Raw genomic sequence first — 22,826 nt, 5'->3', positions numbered from 1 at the left:
ACTTTTTAGAAAATTTAGGATTAGAAATCATAACGTGAAGTTGAAGTTGAAATATTGTGCAAATTTCATAAACAAAAACTTATTTGAAAAAAAAATATGAAATCATGATTTCAAATTGCATGGCCAAAGGCCTACTAAAATTCGTAACACTTATTCCATTCCGATTCCATTGTGTTTATATGAGAGATGTAATCTAACTCCTTGCACGTATCACTGATGTGACCCGATTGAATTGGGTCATGATATTTGAACAGCCTATTTGTAAACATGATATTTGAACAGCCTATTTGTAAACATTCTCCAAGTGTTTTTAACTTATAAAATTAAAATCTATAGTACTGTTGATAGTTTCAGTTTGATAATCATTGACATGTTGTCTGCACTTTGCAGGGGATAAATTAACATTTCTAATCAATTACCAATTTCACAGTAATTTCTACTCATATATGCACGATTAAGAAAACATGACAGTATTGTTGCTAGCTGAATCTTTTTCTTTCTTTGTTTTCTGAAATTGAACTTGAAGCCTAACGTAAAATGTAGATATGTTACTATAGAATTACTACAAAATTTTCTTCTAATTAAATAAACACGAAAAGGGGAGGATTTAATACAATACTGAGAAATAATGAAAGATGGAAATTACTATGGACATGCTTCCTATCGAGCATTCAACAACGTAATGGTAACTTCGTTTATAGAACTTGGTGTTTGTGTACTCCCAGAAAATTTATCAATATCTTCAACTTTCCTTTCAGTGAAGAATCCAGGATATTTAGCTAGTGGCAAAATGCTTTCATTGTTCAGCATCATAATCACATTTGACATGCTTGGCCTGTCCTCTGGATTCTGTTGAACGCATAACAATCCCACATGGATTGATCTTACTACTTCTGACATATAACATGAGTCCACCAGATTTGGATCAACTAGTTCCAATGTCCTTCCTTCATTATGAAGCATCCATGCCTGCATGATGAGTTACGACATTTTATAATTTTGATGATTGACAAATACTCCAAGGACTAGGTCCTTGATCAGGTCCCACGACCTTTGTACGATCGGGACGGTACCGCAAAGCGCGCAACTACATTCCGATAAACGGACGAGCCACGGCGGAACGATGCTGCATGTCGGCAAAATGACAAGGATCATTGCAATGTTCCTATCCATATCACATGCCACTCACATTATCCTCACATGCTTTCATTTGGTTCCCTATATAAGCAACACGTTGGCATTTGTTTAACCTAGCATTCAAAATCATATTATTCTCATTTGTGAAAAGAGTAGCCGCCACTGTTTCTCGGAGCTTTCAAGATCAAGACTAAATAACTCCAAGGACTAGATCCCAAGACTGAAGATGTCTTAAGTTCTAGGTTGTTGAGTCTTTGTCTTCTTGTTCTTAATATTGTAAACCTACACTTCTTTTGAGAAGGGTTTTGTTTTTGTAGGTATTTGATTTTATCAAGCTTTTTGTGTAAGCGCCTGACTATAGTTAGTTATGGTGAGTTAAGGTTCAGCTAGAGTTAGTTGAATCAGTTGATTCTTGGCTAGAGTTAGTCAAAGGTTTTGCTTGCAATAAAGTTATTGTAAGGGGAGGGATTAGTGCCTAATTCGTAGGTTGCAAAAGCTTGTAATTTGAAAACGTTGCTCAGTTAGTGAAGTTTCAAATCCTACTCCAGTGGGTCGTGGTTTTTTATCCCTTGAGCAAGGAGTTTTTCATGTAAATATTGTATCTCATTTACCTTTCTGTTTGTTGCTTGAGGGAACAGATAATTAGCCTGGTCCCTTATCTGTTTTGGTGGACTCTTAGTTTCTATCATTGCATATAACGATCCCTCTATCAACAACGGATTTAAGTAATATACACTAATAGTGCAAAGACTTTACAGTATCATGTGGTTTAGCCTGTTATAGTAGGTTAGTTACTCATTTTTACAAGGTTGCCCTTTAATAACCGCTTATGGTAGAGATTTACATGTAACTTACTGTCAGCGCATAAAACTTAAATGCATTAACAAATATTGTCTGTCTTTTTTCAGTTAGGAGTTACTGTACTTACATGTCCAAGAAGGTTGAGGTTGTGGTCAGGATGAGCAAATCTTCTATTCTTCTTTCCACTCACAATCTCTAATACTAATACCCCAAAGCTAAAAACATCCGATTTCGTTGAGAACATCCCCTCGACTGCATATTCTGGGGACATGTAACCACTGCAACAAAGAAGCCACAGGATTATACAATGCAGGATATGCTTGTGTTCATTACGACATGTCTAATCAAAGATTAAATCTTACTATGTTCCAACAACACGGCGTGTATTGGCTCCTGTTTCATCTCCTCTGAAACTTCTGGCCATCCCAAAATCTGATATTTTTGGGTTCATTTCAATATCAAGCAAGACATTGCTAGCTTTCAAGTCTCTGTGGATGATTCTGAGCCTAGAATCTTGATGAAGATACATCAGTCCTCGAGCAATTCCATTAATAATGTTGAAGCGCTTAGGCCAATCAAGTAATGCTTTCCTTTCTTCATCTGCAAAATGTTTTCAACTTCTTACTGTAAGTTTTCTCAAAAATTGAAAGCAGACCTTTGTGAAATCACATTAGACGTTCCTTCTTGAACATTAGCATTTTAAGTATCAGGTGTTTTTATGTCACTCATAACAATTAAAAGGGTAGCCGCTGCACTAAGCTCCCGCAATGCGCGGGGTCACTCATAACAATTGATTGCATTAAAAGAAATGTCTGCCTACTAGATGTGAAAGACTAACCAAATATATATAATTCCAGGCTTTTGTTTGGCATGTACTCGTACACCAGCATCTTCTCGTCTCCTTGAATGCAGCATCCTAGAAGCTTTACAAGATTTCGATGCTGAAGTTTTGCGATGCAGTTAACTTCATTCTTGAACTCATGAAATCCTTGATCTGATGTTTCTGAGAGCCGTTTCACTGCTACTTCTTGTCCACCTTCTAATACACCCTATAAAAGTAGCAGTCGTGTTAGAAATGCGATGGAGTGAATGGTCATTTTAAGTAAAGGAAAGAAATTAAATGGATTTATTCAATGTGTTCTTGAGTCTCGAGTATCAATTGTTGGAGTCCGAGAAATGTTTCTACCTTGTAAACTTGTCCAAAGCCACCCTCTCCAATCTTGTTAGCAAATGAAAAGTCGTCAGTAGCCTTGGTTATTGTAAATAAGTCAAAAAGTGGTAGCTCAAAATCTTCGTGGTGAATTTGATTACTGCTATCATTCTTGTTGCTGTGACCACCTAATCTCTCTGCAATTTGACTCTCTGCAATTTGAACATAGAAGTAGACCTTGTTCAAACGACGAGCTTGAAAAAAAAAATTCTAGTGGTATACGGAACAAATGACCATAGCTGCTTCCAGTTTTTCAATGATAGAATTGGTGCTTTCACTTACCAGTTGTTGTGACCATTGGATCCTCTCTCCTTTTTCGTGTATAAAGAATCAAGCCTACAACTAAACCTAGCAGAACCAATGCAACCAATAGTGGCAAAGCTACTGCAAGTATGACAGCTTTCTTTCCCTTTGATCCAGCCGAACCTGCAACATTTCCCATCCAAATATTAAAGGCTATAGTTTCTAATAATGCTAGAAGTTCTTTTCTGCATCAGTAAATTGCATATTACCTATGTCCGAAGCAGACATCCTAATGTAGATATCCTGTCCTGATTGAGATAGCTGTCTAATGTCAACCAGCTCACCATTCCATAACAAGCATCCGCTTCCTCCATTGCGTATGTCCAGATTACTATAAGCCATACATGAACAATTCCTCAAGCAAAATGTCCTGCATTCATCTAAGGTCATTGTCTCATTGAACCAAGAATTTCGTGTATCGGGCAGTTTAACACCAGAATACTTAAGAAATCCATCGACTGTGCAATTCAATGGGTGTTTCCGGACACAACCGCTCGACCAGTCAGCTCTGTTCCAATCATCCAGATGTTTTGGCTCGAATTTATCTAAACATTGACAAAAAGGATCACTCAAAATGTTGCAAGTGCCATATGCACCACATAATTTGTAGGTGTCACAGTCATCTGCATCTGCAGAGTGATAATTTACCCATCCCTGAACCTTTCCAATCCAAATGATACGCATAGCTTTCCCGTAAGGCTCTATCACTAAAGTCGAAATAACAGATTTGTTAACGAGTTGATAATCGTAATAAATTTCCCTACGGTTCATCACCATGCCAAAGGAAATGATAGAGTTGTTCACCATGTTAGGTCCACCACTCCACCTGAGACCATTCCATGGCCCTGCTCTAAAAGTCACATTAGGCCCTTTTCTCATAAGGTTTTGTGGATAACCAGTAGGATCACAGTGATAAGTATAGTCACCAGGAGCAGGATCATCATTACTTCTCCATGAGCTAAGATACCTTTCTAGTCCAGTCACCAAGTCTGTTCCAAGTTTCATACCTGCAAGTAAATGCGACATAATTAGCTCATGAAAATATGACCATCCCAACCCGTTAAATTTATTGACTTAGCCCATTTCGTCCAATTCATCCATCTAACAATTGCGAAACTTACCAATATGTACAGTTTGGCCAAGCTTATTTACCAATGTCTGAAATATACAAAACTTATACACGGATTATGTATACTATACGTATAGTATGTGTATATAACACATATAAATATTTAAAAAAAAAAAAAAAAACCTGTACATTTGGTCATATTTTATAACTAGATCACCCAAAGGCATTGAGCTGCAATTTTCCCTCTAAAAATTTGGCTGATTTGGGCTAAATGTGTAGCCCAAATTGACCCATCAAAAACCTTATTAAAAAAGTAAAAATACGTTATATATAGCCATAATAAATATATAAAATGATTAGTTTATTCGTCATTGAACAAATATAATGAAATAAATAATTAAGTTAAAACTTGATAAGAGTTGGACGGGTTGGATAATGATGCATTGTTTAGCCCATCTTGACTCATCACATCTCAGCACAACCCGTCCATCTATTAACTCAGCTCATTTTGACCCAACCATTTGACACCCCCTACCTGCCAGCAGAGTATTACTAGGATAATCAAAGCTTTGCCACAGGAAATTTTCTGGATTTGGGTCGTCTGCATCTCTCACCACGAAATTACCCGTGTCCAGCAACTGAGCAACGGGATTATGCACGGACCTTGATGAATTTGTGGACCACACAGTTGCATTAGTATCATTCAGAAGAACAATTTTACCTGGCTGAATAACCTTCAAGACCCCAGACTTATTTTTGAGAGGAACTAGTCTATTAGCAACCCAAACTGGATTAACAGCAGAGGTTTTCTTGTACCATATTCCAACATAACGATTTGTAGAAGTAGCTCCAGGACTGAAGAATCCTAACTCGAACGTTCCGCTAGAGGAAACAATAGTATCACCATCTTTAATGAATTGAGTTGTAGTTATGGTATCCACTTGACTATGAACTTTTTGAAGAAAAACTAAGGAACATAGAAGTAGAATGAATGGAAATGTATCCATTGCTATACTTTGGTAGCATTTTTCTTAAAAATTGTTTAAAAGATTGTAACTGTATGGGGTGATTTAAGACAAGTCAATATGTCCTATCTTTTGTGGTCTTCTCTTCCATACTGATAGAAGACCAAGACTTCATTTTGCAGGTCAACTCCAAATACATGGGAGAACCAGCTCTTGAACGTGGCTGATTTGCTGCCAAGGAATGGAGATAATATACAGAGTACTAAGTCTTTTGACAGTTTGCCTTTCGTATGAGTTCTAAATTCTAGAATAGCGACGTCGAGGAGAATTTAGGATTTCTGAAACATGGGTTCACCACTAAAAAAAAAAAAAAAAAAAAAGGCAAAAATATATTAAGTGGGACTTGATCATTTCTGGAATAATCCTAGCCAAATATGGTAAATAACTCAACCTTCATTGTGCGACCATTTAAACTTTTGAAAGATGTGTTCGAACATTTGATAGTATTATACTAATTTTATAAAATATATACACAAAATACCTGATTATTTACAAAAAGGAGAGATGGGTGATGTATTCACGTGTACCAATTTTAACCCCTAAAACGCCCAGGGCATTTGGCGTGAAGATCGGATGTTAGTAATTGAGTTCACAAACCCATACATTCTGCTTCTAGTACCGCCCCTATTCGTAAGTTGTTAACATTTCGGAAGCAGGCCAACGGAAAACTTGTTATACTAGTATATATTTTCTGCTAGTGTGAAAAAACTGGACCCGGTCGGCCACAAAATTTATTCATTTTTTGCTTAATATAATAATTTTATATATTTTATTTGAAAATCAAAGTAATAACAATTCTTTTTGCTTTTAATTTTGTAAAAGAAAAATGTAAGTGATAAGTTTCAATTTAGGCTACATAAATGTCATTTATTACTCGTAATCTTAATGTCAAAATTTTATTTTTTTAGCTATAAAATTTGGAAAACAACTTATAACTTGTTTTCCAACTCGCTTTTCACCTTCGTATTTATATTTAACTACATTCAAATATGAACATTATTTCAAAGATTCTTTGCAAAAAGTATAAAACACAATTCCATTTTCAATTCCAACTCCATATATTTCAAAATAAAGTGAAAAATATTTGGAATCCACGGCCAAACGCCTACTATGTATTTTCGAGTACAAAAATGAGCTGTACATTTCTGGAATAATGCATAGCCATATATATTAAGTAATATACTAAGTAATAAAGAAAATTAGTTGTGCGACTCGACTTGGAAGTATGAAGTAACGTTTTGGCTAAATACTCCCTTATATAAATGTATACTATGGCTATTGCCTATTGGATGCTGGTGATTATTACATATCCCTCAAAAGCAGGGCATTTGGTTGACTATTGGATGCTTATTACATATCCCTCAAAAGCAGGGCATTTGGGTGATTGGGTCAACTTTGTACCTTTGCCAGGTCACATATGTTGTGGTTCAATAATATGTAGTCCAACTTCTAAACCTGTCAATATATATTGCACTAATCGTAGCAAATTTTATATATTAAACTATCAAATATGAAAAATTATCACTATCTGAGTCTTCTAACTCAACTATTTACCTGTTTTAAGGTCGAGGTTTTCATTTATGTTTGAGAACATCAATATATTGCTACAAATATCTTTTAGTGATTAAATACATTAAACAATTTTGTTGCTCCAATGTGATCGTGATACTTTCAATAAGCTTAATTGATATTAATTATATTTTTCATTTTCACTTTGTTGATTAAAATTCTTGGATTGTTAAATAGATTTTGTTTTTGACTTTATCTGTTGACATTTTACTTAAATGATTGTGCGAAATATTTCATAATAAAATCAAAACATTTTCTTGTATTAAATTAAAATAAATTTTATCCTTCTAATATTTTGTCTCTCTTAGTTCCTCACTAAAACATTGAGATACAATGCGTGTTACTACATTATAAAATGAAATTAATCATAGATACAATCTTATTTGTTTTAGCAATTTAAATCTTATCGATCAAACAAATTTTATTAGATATTTCTCTTTCGTATGTAATTCTCTAAAGAACAAAACATCTTAATTTAAAAGCAAATGATCACGTCGTCAATGAATAATATTTGAATGTCCCAAAAGCATCCTAAGAATATAATTCAGTCGTGATAAGCTTTGTCTTTATTTAATCTCCTTTTACATTTTGTAAAATAAGTAAAAATAAGTTTCAAAAGTTGTCTATACTCAATTTTCTAGAGCAAGATACATCTTTTTAAGTATACATATTTCGGGTAGTTGTTGTTTTATAAAGCCTATTTGCATTTAAACATTTTGAAAATAAACATCAATCCAAAAAAAAAATGTACTTAACAATGTAATTCTTAATATAATAATTATTAAGTATATATGGAGTTCCCATTTTACACCGAATATAAATATCAAAGTAATAACAATTCTTATCTATAGTCTCCTTTTAATTTTGTAAAAGAAAAATGTAAGTGATAAGTTTCTATTTAGAGCCCTACCTATAAATGTCATTTAGTACTCGTAATCTTAGTCATACTTAAAATTTTATTTTGTTGGCTATAAAATCTGAAGTTATTTTAAATCGATTTCATTTCAGTATTAGAATAGACTTCCATTTATAATTAAGGACTTGGATTCCCTTCCTCGCTTTCGATGTTTAAATATTTCTTAGATTTTTTCAAGATTAATTTTGTAAAAATTAGTTTCTTCATGAACATTTTGAAAAATAATATATCAACAAAAAATTTAAATTGTTTAAAAAACATACAAATCCTAATAAACTTAAGCAAGATCCATCTTGTATTTCTTAATATTTATTTCCATACTCTCTAAAATAATCATATTCTCTATTCCATCAGCACTCTTTGCATTTTGTTATCACTTCTGTATATTGACCTCGTGGGTACTATTTTATTGAAAATTTACAACCTAAAAGCGATGAAAACTTTAAGTTATCAATTTACATTTTCTTAAGTCTCTTACTGCTTTGCACATCAATTATAAATTTTCTTGTATTCAAATAAAGCATTCACCAAACTTACCAGCTTTAATCACCGCAAATAGTTCAAACCATTTCCGACAAATAATTTTCTTGCTCCAAAGATACGTCGTGAATTCAATGTTCAACCTCCATTAGCTCTTATTTTGAATTAGTGATGTCCTTGAGAAAACGTCTCATCAACATGCATGGTCGCCTACTCTATCAAAACCTGATGTTAAAAGGATAAGAATGAAAAAGATCAAGAAAGTCAATCACCTTTATATCATACTTATGTGAAAGAACATATAAATCAAGAAACTGCACATTTGATACAAATTCATCATGTTATAACACTGAAAATTTTAAGCAATGAAAAGCAAAAGCAAGTAGGATGTTTGGAGAATCGGTTGATGGTAGAAAAATAAGGATTCCAGACATTTATCACTCTTTTTTGCTTAATAATTGCACATTTATAAATATGCCATAATTGTGTATCATTATTGATTCATATCTCTATTATTTCATACCTTATTTATGTGCTGCATCGTCCTCTCAAAGCTCTGAGTCCAAATCTCTCTTTATTAACTTTCCTTAAATCTCTTTTAATTTTACTATTTGATTATATTTAACTGATTACTTAATTATCTCCACAAATGTCGGGAAGATTTTCTAGACTCAAATAAAGCACCGATTGATTTTTCCTGAATTGGTTTCCTAATATAGATTGCTTGAAATTATTATAGTGTTTAAATTTATCATTAACATTTCGAGTATTATTTATTTACCTCAATTTATTTTTATAATTAATTTAAAGTATATATACCATGCTGTCCTAATTATATTATTTTTCTCTACTATAATATTTTAGTTAGTTTTCCCATTGTTATTGAAAAGTTTAATAAAAGACATTTATCTTCCAACTACTATAAAATTTGCTCGCCTAAGATGGCATATCGGTGATTTTTACGCCAAATCTTCTCAATTACTTTTCAACTAGAATTGGTAAAGATATCTTTCTTAATGTTTGGCTAATCGTTTTTCTTTCTTTTTAAAAAGATAACAATTGGAAAGTAAATAGGGCAAATAATGTAAGTTTCAAGTAGAGGTTTGCATTGAAAAACTTCTTAAATTATTTATCTTTTAACTGAATGTTTATTTCAATTAAAATTGAAAACTACACTCGTGTCTATAAATTATTTATATTTCAGTTCAAATCAAACTCCCAATTATTTAGGATGTAAATTTGAAAAAAGTCACAATTGCCAAAGGAGAGTAAAATTGGTAATCAAGTGCCTGTTTTCGATACGCCACTTGGCTTATTTATTATAATACATATATTATTATTATTATTATTATTATTATTATTATTATTATTATTATTATGTATTATAATATCCTAGTATTCCTTAGAAAACAATATTTGTGTAAATTCTAATTTCAATTCCTTATAGGGAATAAAATTGTATGAGTATTTTTTGTCATATAATATTATTTCTCATATGGTAATATTTGAATTGAAAATATTATATTGTCCATATAAGGAATACTATTATATGAATATTTTTTTTAATTTATATGATGTTATTCCTTATATGGTAATATTTGACTTGCAATTAACAATTTCTTTTTTAAATTAAGACAATTAGAATTTATTGCCAAGTGGCTTGTTCATATTACGCCACTTGGCTTAATATTAAGCTAGACTACCCTCCTTATATATATATATATATATATATATATATATATATATATATATATATATATATATATATAGGATTAGTAGTAGTAGATTATTAAATTAGGTAATATTTTGAACTACAATTAATAACTTCTTTTATAATTAATGCAAATAGAATTTGTTGCCAAGTGGCTTATTCATATTACGCCACGTGACTTAATATTAAGCTAGACTACTCTTCTTTTATATATATATATATGGTATGGTAATATTTCAACTGCAATTAATAACTCTTCTTAAAATCCAATCAAATAGAATTTGTTGCCAAGTGGCTTGTTTATATTACGCCACTTGGCTTAATATTAAGCTAAACTACCCTCCTTTTATATATATATATATAGATATGGCTGCTGCTATTTATTTTATGTTGTGGAGATTGTAGAGAGCGTTTAGAGATTCGTAAAGTTTATATATAAAATATTTTCCTTCAGATTTATCTGTAGTGATCGTGTCTAACGCCGCAGAAATTAGTAAGATGAAGAGAAAATGGGAGCAGACGAATAAAGAAAGTAGCCCTTTCATGGATTCTGGCTCATTTTTTTTATTGATACAAAAAATAATACTGATAACTGCGGTGAACAAGGTTAATTTTTTTCCTGCCCACCAGTTTAGAATAAACAGTCCAAAAATCATCTATATAAAGAAAGTAAAAAGTTTTTTGTTTGCAGAATTGAAATGTGAATTGGTTTTTGGGAGCATCTTAAGGAAATGATCCAATATTTGAAACCTTTCAGTTAAAGGTCTATCACGACTCTTTATTTTATTGGTAACTGACCCAAATTTTCTCTTGTGATTTTTTTTTTTTACTTATTTATGAGCCAATCACTAGGTGACTGATCAATTGGGTAATTGGTTCAAACTTTTCTGTTGAGAGGCCTAGCGGCTGCTAAGAATTAGGATGTAAAAAAACTGAACTTGTTCAAAGTTGTACGCCTATGACTTCCCATTTCCCACTGTTGACCTGATGTTTGTGTTTTAACAAATTGTAGATATATTTACACGAGGTGTTTACACCAAACGGCAAACAGACTCAACTTGCCACAATTAAGTCATTTATAGCCTATTCTGGCCAAGCTTTTGGGAAGCCAAAAATGGTTCTTTTTTCCAAAAGGTTTATTTTAGAAAGTTAAGGTGTTTGTCCAACAGGCCAGACTTTTATTAGAAACGAAATACGCTTGAACAACTTGGAGCCGGGCCTTCTTTTCGCAGCAGCATAAATTGTTCAAATGTTTTGGAGTCACAACATAAGTTGTTTGTTTTTGAGTGGCGATAAAAGTTGTTTTCCAGATGCACTTTTGGAACCTTGCTTAGGCACAAATTGTTGCTCTAAGATTGTTAAAAGTATTTTTCAAATTGGTTTATTTGGTCAAACACAAACTCCACTCTGTACTTTCTTGAAAAATATTTTTTATAAAAAAAATACTTCTCAAAAAAAGCAGATTTTGGAAACTTAGCCAAACAGGCTATTGATGTTAACATATGTCATGCATCTATTCCTTTGGTGTAAATACATGTAATGTTATTGACTAAATTACCCTAATATTTTCCTTGAAAGAGTAAATTTGATGTCTTCTTTATTTCCTAAATTAGACCCAATTTTTTCCCGCTGATGTGATGTAACCAATCGCGTCAAAACGAACAATTTTAGCTTTCAAAATATTGATGCATTTGTTTTAAACCTTGTAAAGTCACCATCTAATATTCAACTAAGAGGACAAGTAATATAAAGACAATTTTGCCATGCCGCAAGTATAATCTTCAACTTCAGCTCCAGGAATTTTTTCAGAAAGATGTTACTAATGCTTATACTACGAAACTATATATCACTAAATCAATAATCAAGGATCCAGGTACGAGCCCTGAAAATGGAGTCACTTTTGATAGGAAGGCTTAAATTTTACCCATAAGGTTGGACTTCCCAACGTGTATCCGGATTAATTGGGTTACAAAGCATATACTGAATACTGAGAGGGAAAAGGAAGAATAAGTGTGTTGGTATGAGAAGGACAAATCTATAACTTGATACAGATGTAAAGACCAGTCTTAAAAGAAAAATCTGATAATGTTCTAAGTTCACCTTAAACCCATCCTCTCCTTGATTTCAAGTTCAGGTTTTTTCCTGATTAACTGTCAGAGTGCTCTTCATCCTTGTAAATTTGTGGACACACTACCCGGTTTTCTTCTGATTAATTATATATAATATGTGCTGATTGAACTTGGATGCACAGCACCATGGCCTTACCCGATTACAACAAGTTAACTTAAAAATTCAGCTGACTCTGTTGATTCCATTGAATTCCTTTCTGTAAAAAAACCAGGCTGCTTTGGTTGAGGAAGAACTGGGCATTCATTCTCCAACCAGAAAACTACTGATGCCATCATAGGCCTATCTTCTGGGAGTTTTTGGACGCACAACAACCCGACCTGAATGCATCTCAACACTTGAGCTTCTGAAAATGATTCTTTTAAACATTCGTCCATCAGTTCCAATGCTTTTCCTTCAGTCCAAAGTAACCATGCCTAAATTTAAAACAGTACACATTTATACAAATGCATTCACAATAGGAAGAGTGAATAAGGAAACAAAATTTTGTGCTTACATGTCCCAAAAGATTGTAATGATGTTCGAAATGATGAAATTTCCTGTTCCTTCTGCCACTAACTATTTCTAGAATGATAACACCGATACTGAATACATCGGATTTTACTGAATATTTCCCATCAACGGCATACTCCGGTGACATGTATCCACTGCATCAACTCATCAAATTTAAATTCATGTACAGACTGAAAGTAATTAAGATTCTATCGTAAAGGTTTGTAGAACTTACTATGTCCCTAGTATCCTCTTAGTATTTCCTTCCACTTGTTCTCCGCCAAAAATTTTGGCAAGGCCAAAGTCAGAAATTTTGGCATTCATTTCACTATCTAATAAAATGTTGCTGGTCTTAAGGTCTCGGTGAATAATTCTTAATCTTGAGTCCTGGTGAAGGTAAAGAAGACCTCTAGATATTCCCATAGCAATTTTAAAACGGTTCTTCCATGCAAGTGAAGCTTTTCTGCTTGGATCTGCACAACGTAGACTTAATCATTGATGGCTTCAGAGACAGTAAGGGCTTATCAAATAATATTTAGTTAATGAATCATGAGAAGCAGACCAAAAATGAAATAGTCCAAGCTAGCGTTGGGCATAAACTCATAGATCAGCATCCTTTCTTCTCCTTCAAGGCAGCAACCCAAAAGCTTGACAAGGTTCCTATGTTGCAGCTTGGAAATGAGAACGATTTCATTTTTTAACTCTCGAACACCTTGTCCAGAATACTCTGATAGCCTCTTTACTGCTATCTCTTGTCCATTTGCTAGGATACCCTACAGGTTTTTTTATCAAGGGTCAAGCATGCTACTTCTAGCTAGAATTCGAAGATCAAAGTTGATTTACCTTGTAAATGGGTCCAAAGCCGCCCTCCCCAATCACATTAGCAGACGAGAAGTTTTTAGTGGCAGTAGTAACAATAACTAAACTAAACAATGGCAACTCGAGGTCTTCGTTTCCAACTTCTGAACCTGTCAATATATATTTGCCGGTCACAAACATGATATTAATGAGCTGCGAAGAATGTTAGCTAGATGGAAGATTTACCTTGGTAGTAAAGCATTCACAGTTAACAGTTTTCTAATAAAGAATGTTAGACAAGAGTACCTCTAGCAGATTTATCTGTTCTTCTGTTCTTTCTTTGGAAGGAAAACCAACCTACAAAACCGAGGATAAAAGTTGCTACTAGTGCTGAAATGATCGCAATCAGGGCTGACCTCTTTCTTCTCCAATTCCTGTCTGAATCTGTTCAATAATAAGTCCATAAGCAGTCTTCAATTGACATATGAGTTGGCCAAATCAGTAGAGAATTGCTCCGGTGAGTTATTTTTATTTTGTTATTAATTTGAACCTTTTTAGTCTTTCCCTAAGCTTGTAATGCTTTTGGCTACTGGTCTTTCGTCATCTACATTCGGGATGCTTTCCCTAGTTTCATGGCGCTTCTACAAAGAGTAGGCCATGTTTAACCAATTTCAAGATGTACTGGTAGTTAGAACATATCTTTTCTGAAAGATGAGCAAAGTACAGCGGAACACGTAGTGTCCAAATTACCTGAAGCTAATATGTTTTATGCATAAAAAGTTTCAAGAGGTCAAATTAGAGACAACTCCAAGATCGTACTAGATTTTCATCTCCTGCTAGTATGGCACCTCAAATGGAAAAAAAATGGTAGATATGCAGCTGTTTAATGGTTGATAAGACTTTAGCAAATTTTGGGTTGTTTCCGTTTTAGTCAGGAACACCAGAGCGAAACTTCTTCATAGTTGGATAAAAGCATTTTTATCATTTACTAATCAATTGACATATTACCAACTATTAAAGCACCTAATCAACTTCAATGTCCATCAAGTAAATAAGATAGTAGAGTTCCTTTTTATTCTAAAGAGTTGTGCTTATATTGGTATAGAGAGTAGGGTCATTACCTAATTCTGAAGCAGCAACTCTCACAAACAGGACTTGTTCATTTTTGTTGCTGTACTCTCTAATATCATTGAGTTCACCAAACCATATTAAGCATCCACTTCCGCCATTTCTGATATCAAGATTTGAGTAGGCTGTACAATTGCAATCTGCCAAGCACATTTTCTTGCATTCTTCAAGGTTCATGCTCTCATTAAACCAGGATGATCTAGAATCTGGCATCTTGATACTCGTAAATTTAAGAAAACCATCTTGGTTACAAGCCAAAAAAGTTCTCCTTACACAACCACTAGACCAGTCCGCCGCATACCATTGTCCAGGATACCTGTAAAGAATAATTCACTAATTAAAAGCATGCTCTTTCAAATAGCTTAAACTTTTAGATGAGCAGACAGAGGGGTCGCACCCGCATGAAGGCATAACTAATAATCAAAAGTGTAATAGCTTAAGGTGCGATGATCACACATTTTAACAATACCTAGGTTCGAAACCTCGCAAGCAGTCACATGGAGGAGAGTTATTGATGTTGCAACTTGCATAAGGACCACATAAAGCAAAACGCTCACAGTTATCAGTTTGCGCATTCACGTAGACTATCCAGCTGTGACTCTGTTCAATCCATGTTAGGTGTTCTACCATCCCAGCCTGGTTGATCACCACCCTGGTGGGCATGGACTCATTAGGACTGTACTTGAAGTAAATTTCCTGCTGTTTAATAAAAAACTCGAAAGTGTAATATCTAGTTGGTGTACGTTTAGTAGTACTACTAAATGCGATACCATTCCATGGCCCTGTGCTAAATACTATAGATGAATTTTTCCACACGAAAAATTGCGGGTATCCATGAGAATCAAGACGTTCTATATATTCGCCTGGAGCAGGATCATCACTGCTCTTCCACGATTGTATGTACCAATCATGGCCCGTGACCAAATTACGTCCAAGCTTCATGCCAGGTAATAAAGTGTCTCCTGGATAATCAAAACTCTGCCACGCAAAATTAATCCTGCGGTCTCTCTCATTACCATCACTGATAACAAGATTCCCAGAATCCAGGAGCCACACTTTTGGATTCTTTAAGGATCTTGATGAGTTTGATGACCAAATTGAGGCATTAGAACTGTTGAGAAGTACAAGTATCCCATTGGGATTGAGTGTTAACACTCCTGAAGTGTCATTCAGTGGAATGTTTCTGTTGGCAACCCATACGACAGTTCTAGTTGTTATCTTCTTGTACCATATGCCAACATAGCGATTCTTGGAATTTCCAGGGCTGAAAAATCCAAGTTCATAAACCTCTCCAGCTGAAACAATAGTGTCACCATCTCTAATTGGTTTTTCTGTTGTGATCATGTTTAATGCTGTGGAAATTAGTAAGATGGAAAGAAAAGTGGAGCAAAAAAATAAAGAATGTTGCCCTTTCATTGATTCTGACTCGTGCCTCTGATTTTCGAAAACTTAAAGCCTCAACACAGCTGACACAAAGAAAGAACACCAATTCCTTTCGACAAGGTCAATTTTATAACTGAAATGTGTATCCCACTTAACTGTTGAGAGGCACAAAGGCGGCTAAGAATTAGAATGTGATTGTCTGGAACTGTTAAAAGTCATACGAACATGTCATAGTTAATAATTAATGGTTGAGATCTAATTGTCAAAATCAAGGTCCTAACCATAGTTAAAATAACAAATATTTTCTTTATTTACTCTAAAAAAAAAATTGACAATCCCAAAATTCTAGCTAAAACATTATCTCACCTAATAATTAATCCTAATTTTTTTTTCTTTTCCTATTTATTACGTGCTCTTCCTTTTTTTTTTTTTTTTTTAATTTTTTGTACAGTTCTTGTTAATTTTTCCCCCCTACGTCCATCTGGATATGTTCCCATATTATTATTTTTGTATATTTCGTGCTTTAGTTTTAATTCAAGAAAAGAAAATTTATAAGTCATTTATATGACACGTAATAAATAGGAAAGAAAGAAAATTTTAGGATTAATTTACAGGCGAGATAATGTTTTAGCTAAAATTTTGGGATTGTCAAATTTTTTAGAGTAAATAAAGAAAATATTTGTTATTTTAACTATGGTTAGGATCTTGATTTGGGCAATTAGATCTCGATTTGGGCAATTAGATCTCAACCATTAATTATTAACTATGTCATGTGTCTTTCATCCAAATAGGAACTTGGGGAAAATGGAGAGGAACCCATCGAAAAAAAAATTAATCTACAAGCACCCAGTGTTTGTATCAAAGCATTAGCTGCATGAAGCATGATATATAAGTAAATATTAATGCGTAACCACAGTTAATTAATAGGCCAAATATATTAATAGACACCTTAACTATCACTGTGACCAGTTAGACAGCTCTAGTTGGCATAAGTGTGGCTTGTGCACACTCGAGTCAGGCAAACCTCACGGGTGAACTACCAATGCCATGACATGTTAAATGACGAACGATGTAGAGCCGGACCTAGTGTGGGTTTTGTGGGTTCAACTGCTTTACTCAAAATATGTATGGATATGTAAAAAAAAAAGTTTAAAAAAATGGATGACATACACATTTTTGAATAATCATGCTCATTCAACTCTCTTATGAAACAAATATCGCAGAAAGCCAGAAACCATGCTGATTAGTGACATCCAGAAGTTAGATTAGTTCTACTATACTTCGGCATCAACTAGATGGTTATTTTCGTTGGTGTTAAGTAATTACAGGTCCCGTGCTTTAAGTTAGCATTTACCCTCTGTTTGGATGGTTGTTTCCCGTGGTTCATTAATGTACAGTATGGTATGGTACAGTATGGTGTTGTATTGTATTGTACTGTATTAATAAAACACAATGTTTGATAAATTAGTATCGTTTGTTGTGGTTTAATAACATTTGTATTGTTTGGTTTATTTGTATGATCTTGTATAATAACTTGTAAGTTTACTAAAATACCATTAACTCTTAATTAGAAATTAGTTTATATATATTAATAAAACTCAAGTAAATAATAAAATAGGAACTTTAAAAAATAAGTAGGTAGTGAGTGGGGGTGGTGGAGGGGTAGGTGGGATGAGGGTGGGGTAGTGGTGGTAAGGGTAGTGGGTGGTTGTGGGATGAGGATGGGGGTAGTGGGTGGTAGGGTGGGGTTGGGTGGTGGTGAGGGGTAGTGGGTGGTGGAGGGGTGGGTGGGGTGACATAGGTGGTTGTGGGATAAGCGTGGGGGTGGGTGGTAGGGTGGGGGTGGGGTGGATGGTGGAGGGTGGGAGTGGGGGTGAGTGGTAGGGTGGGGTGGATGATGGAGGGTGGGGTATAAAGGGGGAAATGAAATATGCAAGCGGAAAAAACCACCAAATCGTGGTTACAAAAATTAGGACTTTTTTTGGTTATATAACTCTAACGGAATGAACGTGGGTTTACAACACCATACCACATAATTTTAAGAAACGATGGAAACAAACATGGTTTCATACAAAACCATACATTAATGAACCATGGGAAACCACCATCCAAACAGGGGGTTAGGCACTCTAGATCTACTATGAGCCGTTATAATGTGTAACATCTTATATCACTCGATCATGTCATGACAATGAAGTCTCTTTCGCACAACTCGACATAGTGGTCCCAGTGTTGGAGCCAGGGATTTGGCGAAGGGTGTGCAAATTTTGTCTTCACTTGTGTTAAGGGTGTGTAAAATTAAATATATACTCATAATAGCTAATATTTGATCAATGTACACCGATAATTTTCCGGCGAAGGGTGTGCACCCTTCGCCTAAGGTGGCTCCACCCATGAGTGGTCCCCACTACTCTTGAGTCTTTAGTTCACGTAAGCAATCTCATATTGATGGGGCGGCGGCTAAATAAAGTTAGTGGCCTACAACCAATTTATTAGAGGTCTCAAGCTTTCCGTTCAAAGAAAGATTCCATATGTTATATATTATATGTATCCTATATAAGATCTAATTTTCTCTAACTTTTTGAGGTGTACAATGTTAGTAATCATATGTTTTATAAATATTTTTTACAAATAATTTTATTCAGTTGACAATATAGCCTATTAATCACATCCTTAAACAGTTCTCTTTCATTTTTTATAGAACTCTTGTATTTTTATCATAAATTTTAATTTTTTGAAGAGAAAAAGTAATCATAGAACCTACTATTAAGAAATAATGGGCTTCAACAATTTTGGGGCCGAAGCCTTTGCTTCACTAGTTTGGGAGATCATCCGATACAATTTTCTTTAGGTAAATTACGTATATATACATATTAAGGAGAAATATTTACGAAACGTGACGATAGTTTTTTATTTACAAAACATAACATTATAAACCATATAACAAACATACTTTTTTTAAAATATATATATATATATATTTTTTATAATATTTTTTTATTTTTTATTTTTTTATTTTTTTGCTAAAAAATTTATGTATGAAATGTGTATATCTCACTCAAGGCTTAAAAAGTTCGCTCAAAATTTAGTGTATGAAATGTGTATATCTCGTTCAAGGCTTAAAAAATCACCTCAAAATTGTATGTATGAAAACGGTATGAAATTTATATCTCTCTCAAGGCTTAGAATTTCGCTCACATGTTCATGTATAAAGTTCATGTTAGATTTCTTTAAAATTAATACAAATACAACAACATTGTATACAACATTCAAGACTTAAAATAATCGCTTAAATTTTTGTGTATGAAATGCGTATATCTTGCTCAAGGCTTAAAAAATTCGCTCAAATTTTGTGTATGAAAAACGTATGAAATGTGTATATCTCGATCAAGGCTTAAACATTACGCTCAAATTTTATGTATGAGAATGGTATGAAATGTGTATATCTTGCTCAAGACTTAGAATTTCATTCACATTTTGTGTATTAAAAATTTCGCTTACACATACATATTTCATACACAAAAATTTGAGGTAATTTTTTAAGCCTTTGAGCAAAAAAAAAAAAAAAAAAAAATTAAAAAAAAAATATTTCTTTAAATTAAAAAATTAAAAAATATTTTCTGAAAATAAAATTAAAAAACGAAAAATATATGAAAATCCGTCATGTTTCGTAAAAAATCGTTATGTTTTGTAAACAAGGAAAACTATCGTCACGTTTAATAAATATTTCTCCTTAACATGTATATATACGTAGTTTTCCCATTTTCTTTTGTTTCATGTCCGGTTTCAGATACCCGCATTGATGAGTTCAGTGACCAGATCACATCTTGGGTGCCATCCATGAGGTGTAAGATCCCTTTGTTACTGACCATTAATATGCCAGATTTGTCATTCAGTGAGTTAATGAATGACTGTTTTTTATAACCACTTATTTTACCGGTTCTTTTCATCTCTTTGAATTGTCAGCGCCAGAAATCAAAGCACATACTATATACCATTTTTTAAAAGTGACAAAAACATTAGAAACGTTGACCATTTTTATAAAGTGACATAAAAATGGTTATTTTTAACAATTTATATAAATATAAAAGAATTTACTTTTTTTGTCATTATTTCCATAGCCATTTTTGTGTACTTTAAAAAAATGGAGATTCAATTGAACCATTTCAAAAATTCATTGTAGCCCCTTTAATATCAGAAAATATTGCATAACTTGAACCACAATTTGATGATCAAGAACATGCATAAGTGACTACTTTTTTTGCAAGTGAATACTTTTGGATTTTTGAAAATTTGTATTACTTTAGATGTGAGCAAGTAATTGAAAGTTACTCCCTCACAAAATGTCTATACTAGGTGGTGATAAGAGGGGTAAGTGTCTCCTTAGGAGGGTGGTTAAGGAAAAAAAAAACGTAAGAATCAATAATGCAATTTACCCATATTTTAAGTTTGTTAAACTACCATATTAAATATAATAATTTAAAGTAAATTATTTTTTCCTCTTGATAGTATTTGTCATTCAAAGGTGAGTTAATGACGTTTTTTATAACCCTTAAGTGTTCTTTTAAATCTCTTTTGAATTTCTTAAATCAAAGCACATACTATATCATCGCTACATTAGAAACGTTCCTTTTTCAATCATATATTTAAATGTTACTTTAACTTGTCAATTTTTGTCTAAGGGTAAAATTGCATAAAAAAATTTAGTCAAGAACATGCATGCTGAATTTTTGTATTATTGAGTAATTTTCTTTATACTAAGTGCGTGACACTTATTAAATGAATATAATATTTTTGGGAATAAAGTAGCTTTTTCAATCATCATTTAAATGTTACTTTAACTTGTCAAGGAGTATCAATAACTGACAAAAAGAAGTAATCAATGTGGGCCAGCCTTCTAGATTTGTATAAATCAAAGCGGCCGCGCCATTCACTTTCTCATCTGCGCCAATCATATCAATAAACTCTCTCCGTTCACTTTTATTTGTACATTATTTTAAAAATGAATTTTCACTTTTACTTATCATTTTTTGCATATCAAGATAAGATAATTTTTTATCAAGATAAGACAATTTTTTTCTTCTTGTTTTACCCATAGTATTAAGTACTCAATTCAAATTATTTTTCAAATTCAATAAAAATATGTACCAATTAATATGGGTAAATTGGTAAATTATGCACTTCATTTATTATTTCTTAAATAGCGTGAAAATTCTAAAGTGGACAAGTAAAAGTAAACGGAGGGAGTAAAATATATTATCTTTGATGATTGAGCAATCAATGGACTAATTATTGGCAATGGGTTTGTACGTACGTTTAAGTAGTTAGAGGTGTATATCATTACTTTTTGGGGGACAATGAATAAATTCATCAAACATAATTGGTGTACATGTTACACAGCCCTGTTCTATACGAAGTACTTTTTATGAAGGTAAATATCAAATCTTACGACTCATAAGAACAAGTGTAACCTCTACGAGCTCAATATATACAAGTTTTATTTCGCGAAATAACTCAAATTCAAATCACCGATTGACTTATGATATTGATGTAGGAGCATCAACTTTGTTCTTATTAGCTTTTGAGAATCCTGTTTAGCTTACATCCAAGTTGTTCAGAACTACCACTAAAGGTTATGGTAGAGTGGTAAGTATCCCTCCGTCTTTAATTAGGAGTCTCGATTACGAGCAGAATGGAATCGTCTTGGTAGGGAACACTTTATCTTTAAAGTGGAACTTCCCATTGCAAAAAAAAAAAAAAACTAAAAAAAACTGTCAAAACTCAGAAGCTCTTGAGCTTATGTTAAGATAAATTGTCAGGGTGAAGTTCAGATAGTATAGGAAATTAACTGTTTAAAGAAAGAAGAATTACTTCAAGGAGAGTTAGAAATTTGAATGTCTCTTTTCTTGAGGTCATACTCACCAGACGCGTAGTCAGAATTTGAAGATAATGGGTGCAGAAGAATAGTTTTTAAAGTTACTGAGTTCAAAATCAATAACTTGTATATGTTGAATGAATTTTTAATAAAAATATAAGGCTTTGACCAAAGCTACTGGGTTCGATCGAATCCGCACCTGATGAGCTAGCTCCGCTCCAGATACTCACTTCGTCCCAATTTATGTAATACGTTTTTTTTGTTTTAGTCAGTCTAATAAAGAATGACACATTTTATATATTTAATAATAATTTAATTTTAAACTTTTCATTTTAACTTTAATGAAATGATTTATAGTTACAAAAATATCTCTGACTTATTTTAAATCACAAATTTAAAAAGTCTTCCTTTCGTTCTTAAAATTCATGCCCAATCAAACACTGAAGTAATGTTATATGCCGATAATAAACATATTTAGCCACTTCTGTGAGACAGCCGTACGTGCTCACCGACAAAGTTACGGTAAGCTCCTTTGCTTTAATTTTATCAAATCATTGCCTTTTTTTAGTGCAACTTTGTCGGTAATCAAGGCTGTCTCACACAAGTGGCTAAAATAATTTACGTAATTAATACTCGTTCTAGTAATGATTGAGGTTTTAGCCTTTAAAAGTTGATCCGTAATAATTGATGTTTTACAAAATCAAGAAAGTATTTAGTTTTCTTTTTAAAATTTGCCCTTGACATGTTCAGATATCCCCGTAATAATTATGTCAGCAAGTCATAATTAAGGATAGTTTGGTCA

The 22,826-nt window shown here is 33.1% G+C and overlaps 2 protein-coding genes across 3 annotated transcripts; both read right to left on the bottom strand.

Moving 5' to 3' along the window:
* Positions 1–650: 650 nt before the first annotated feature.
* On the bottom strand, positions 651–5,529 carry LOC132058039 (G-type lectin S-receptor-like serine/threonine-protein kinase At4g27290). Its single transcript, XM_059450608.1, has 8 exons — positions 5,056–5,529; positions 3,641–4,458; positions 3,431–3,593; positions 3,125–3,285; positions 2,777–2,987; positions 2,301–2,538; positions 2,066–2,216; positions 651–969 (listed from the first exon to the last, which is right to left on the bottom strand). Exons 1-8 carry the CDS (start codon positions 5,525–5,527, stop codon positions 661–663), a joined length of 2,523 nt encoding a protein of 840 aa, XP_059306591.1. The 5' UTR covers positions 5,528–5,529; the 3' UTR covers positions 651–660.
* A 6,886-nt stretch (positions 5,530–12,415) lies between these two features.
* On the bottom strand, positions 12,416–16,279 carry LOC132057459 (G-type lectin S-receptor-like serine/threonine-protein kinase At4g27290). Of its 2 annotated transcripts, none has more exons than XM_059450070.1 (8): positions 15,236–16,278; positions 14,760–15,082; positions 13,945–14,082; positions 13,684–13,808; positions 13,403–13,613; positions 13,076–13,313; positions 12,845–12,995; positions 12,416–12,764 (listed from the first exon to the last, which is right to left on the bottom strand). In XM_059450070.1, exons 1-8 carry the CDS (start codon positions 16,180–16,182, stop codon positions 12,501–12,503), a joined length of 2,397 nt encoding a protein of 798 aa, XP_059306053.1. In that variant the 5' UTR covers positions 16,183–16,278; the 3' UTR covers positions 12,416–12,500. The 2 variants fall into 2 exon arrangements, with proteins under 2 accessions (XP_059306053.1, XP_059306054.1); XM_059450071.1 differs by having other exon boundaries at positions 12,583–12,742; positions 15,236–16,279.
* Positions 16,280–22,826: the final 6,547 nt, after the last annotated feature.

This window comes from Lycium ferocissimum, chromosome 5, assembly GCF_029784015.1.
Source record: "Lycium ferocissimum isolate CSIRO_LF1 chromosome 5, AGI_CSIRO_Lferr_CH_V1, whole genome shotgun sequence".
Lineage (NCBI taxonomy): Eukaryota > Viridiplantae > Streptophyta > Magnoliopsida > Solanales > Solanaceae > Lycium > Lycium ferocissimum.
Note: the sequence above shows the minus strand (reverse complement) of the source record. Positions and strands in the feature narration are given on the sequence as shown.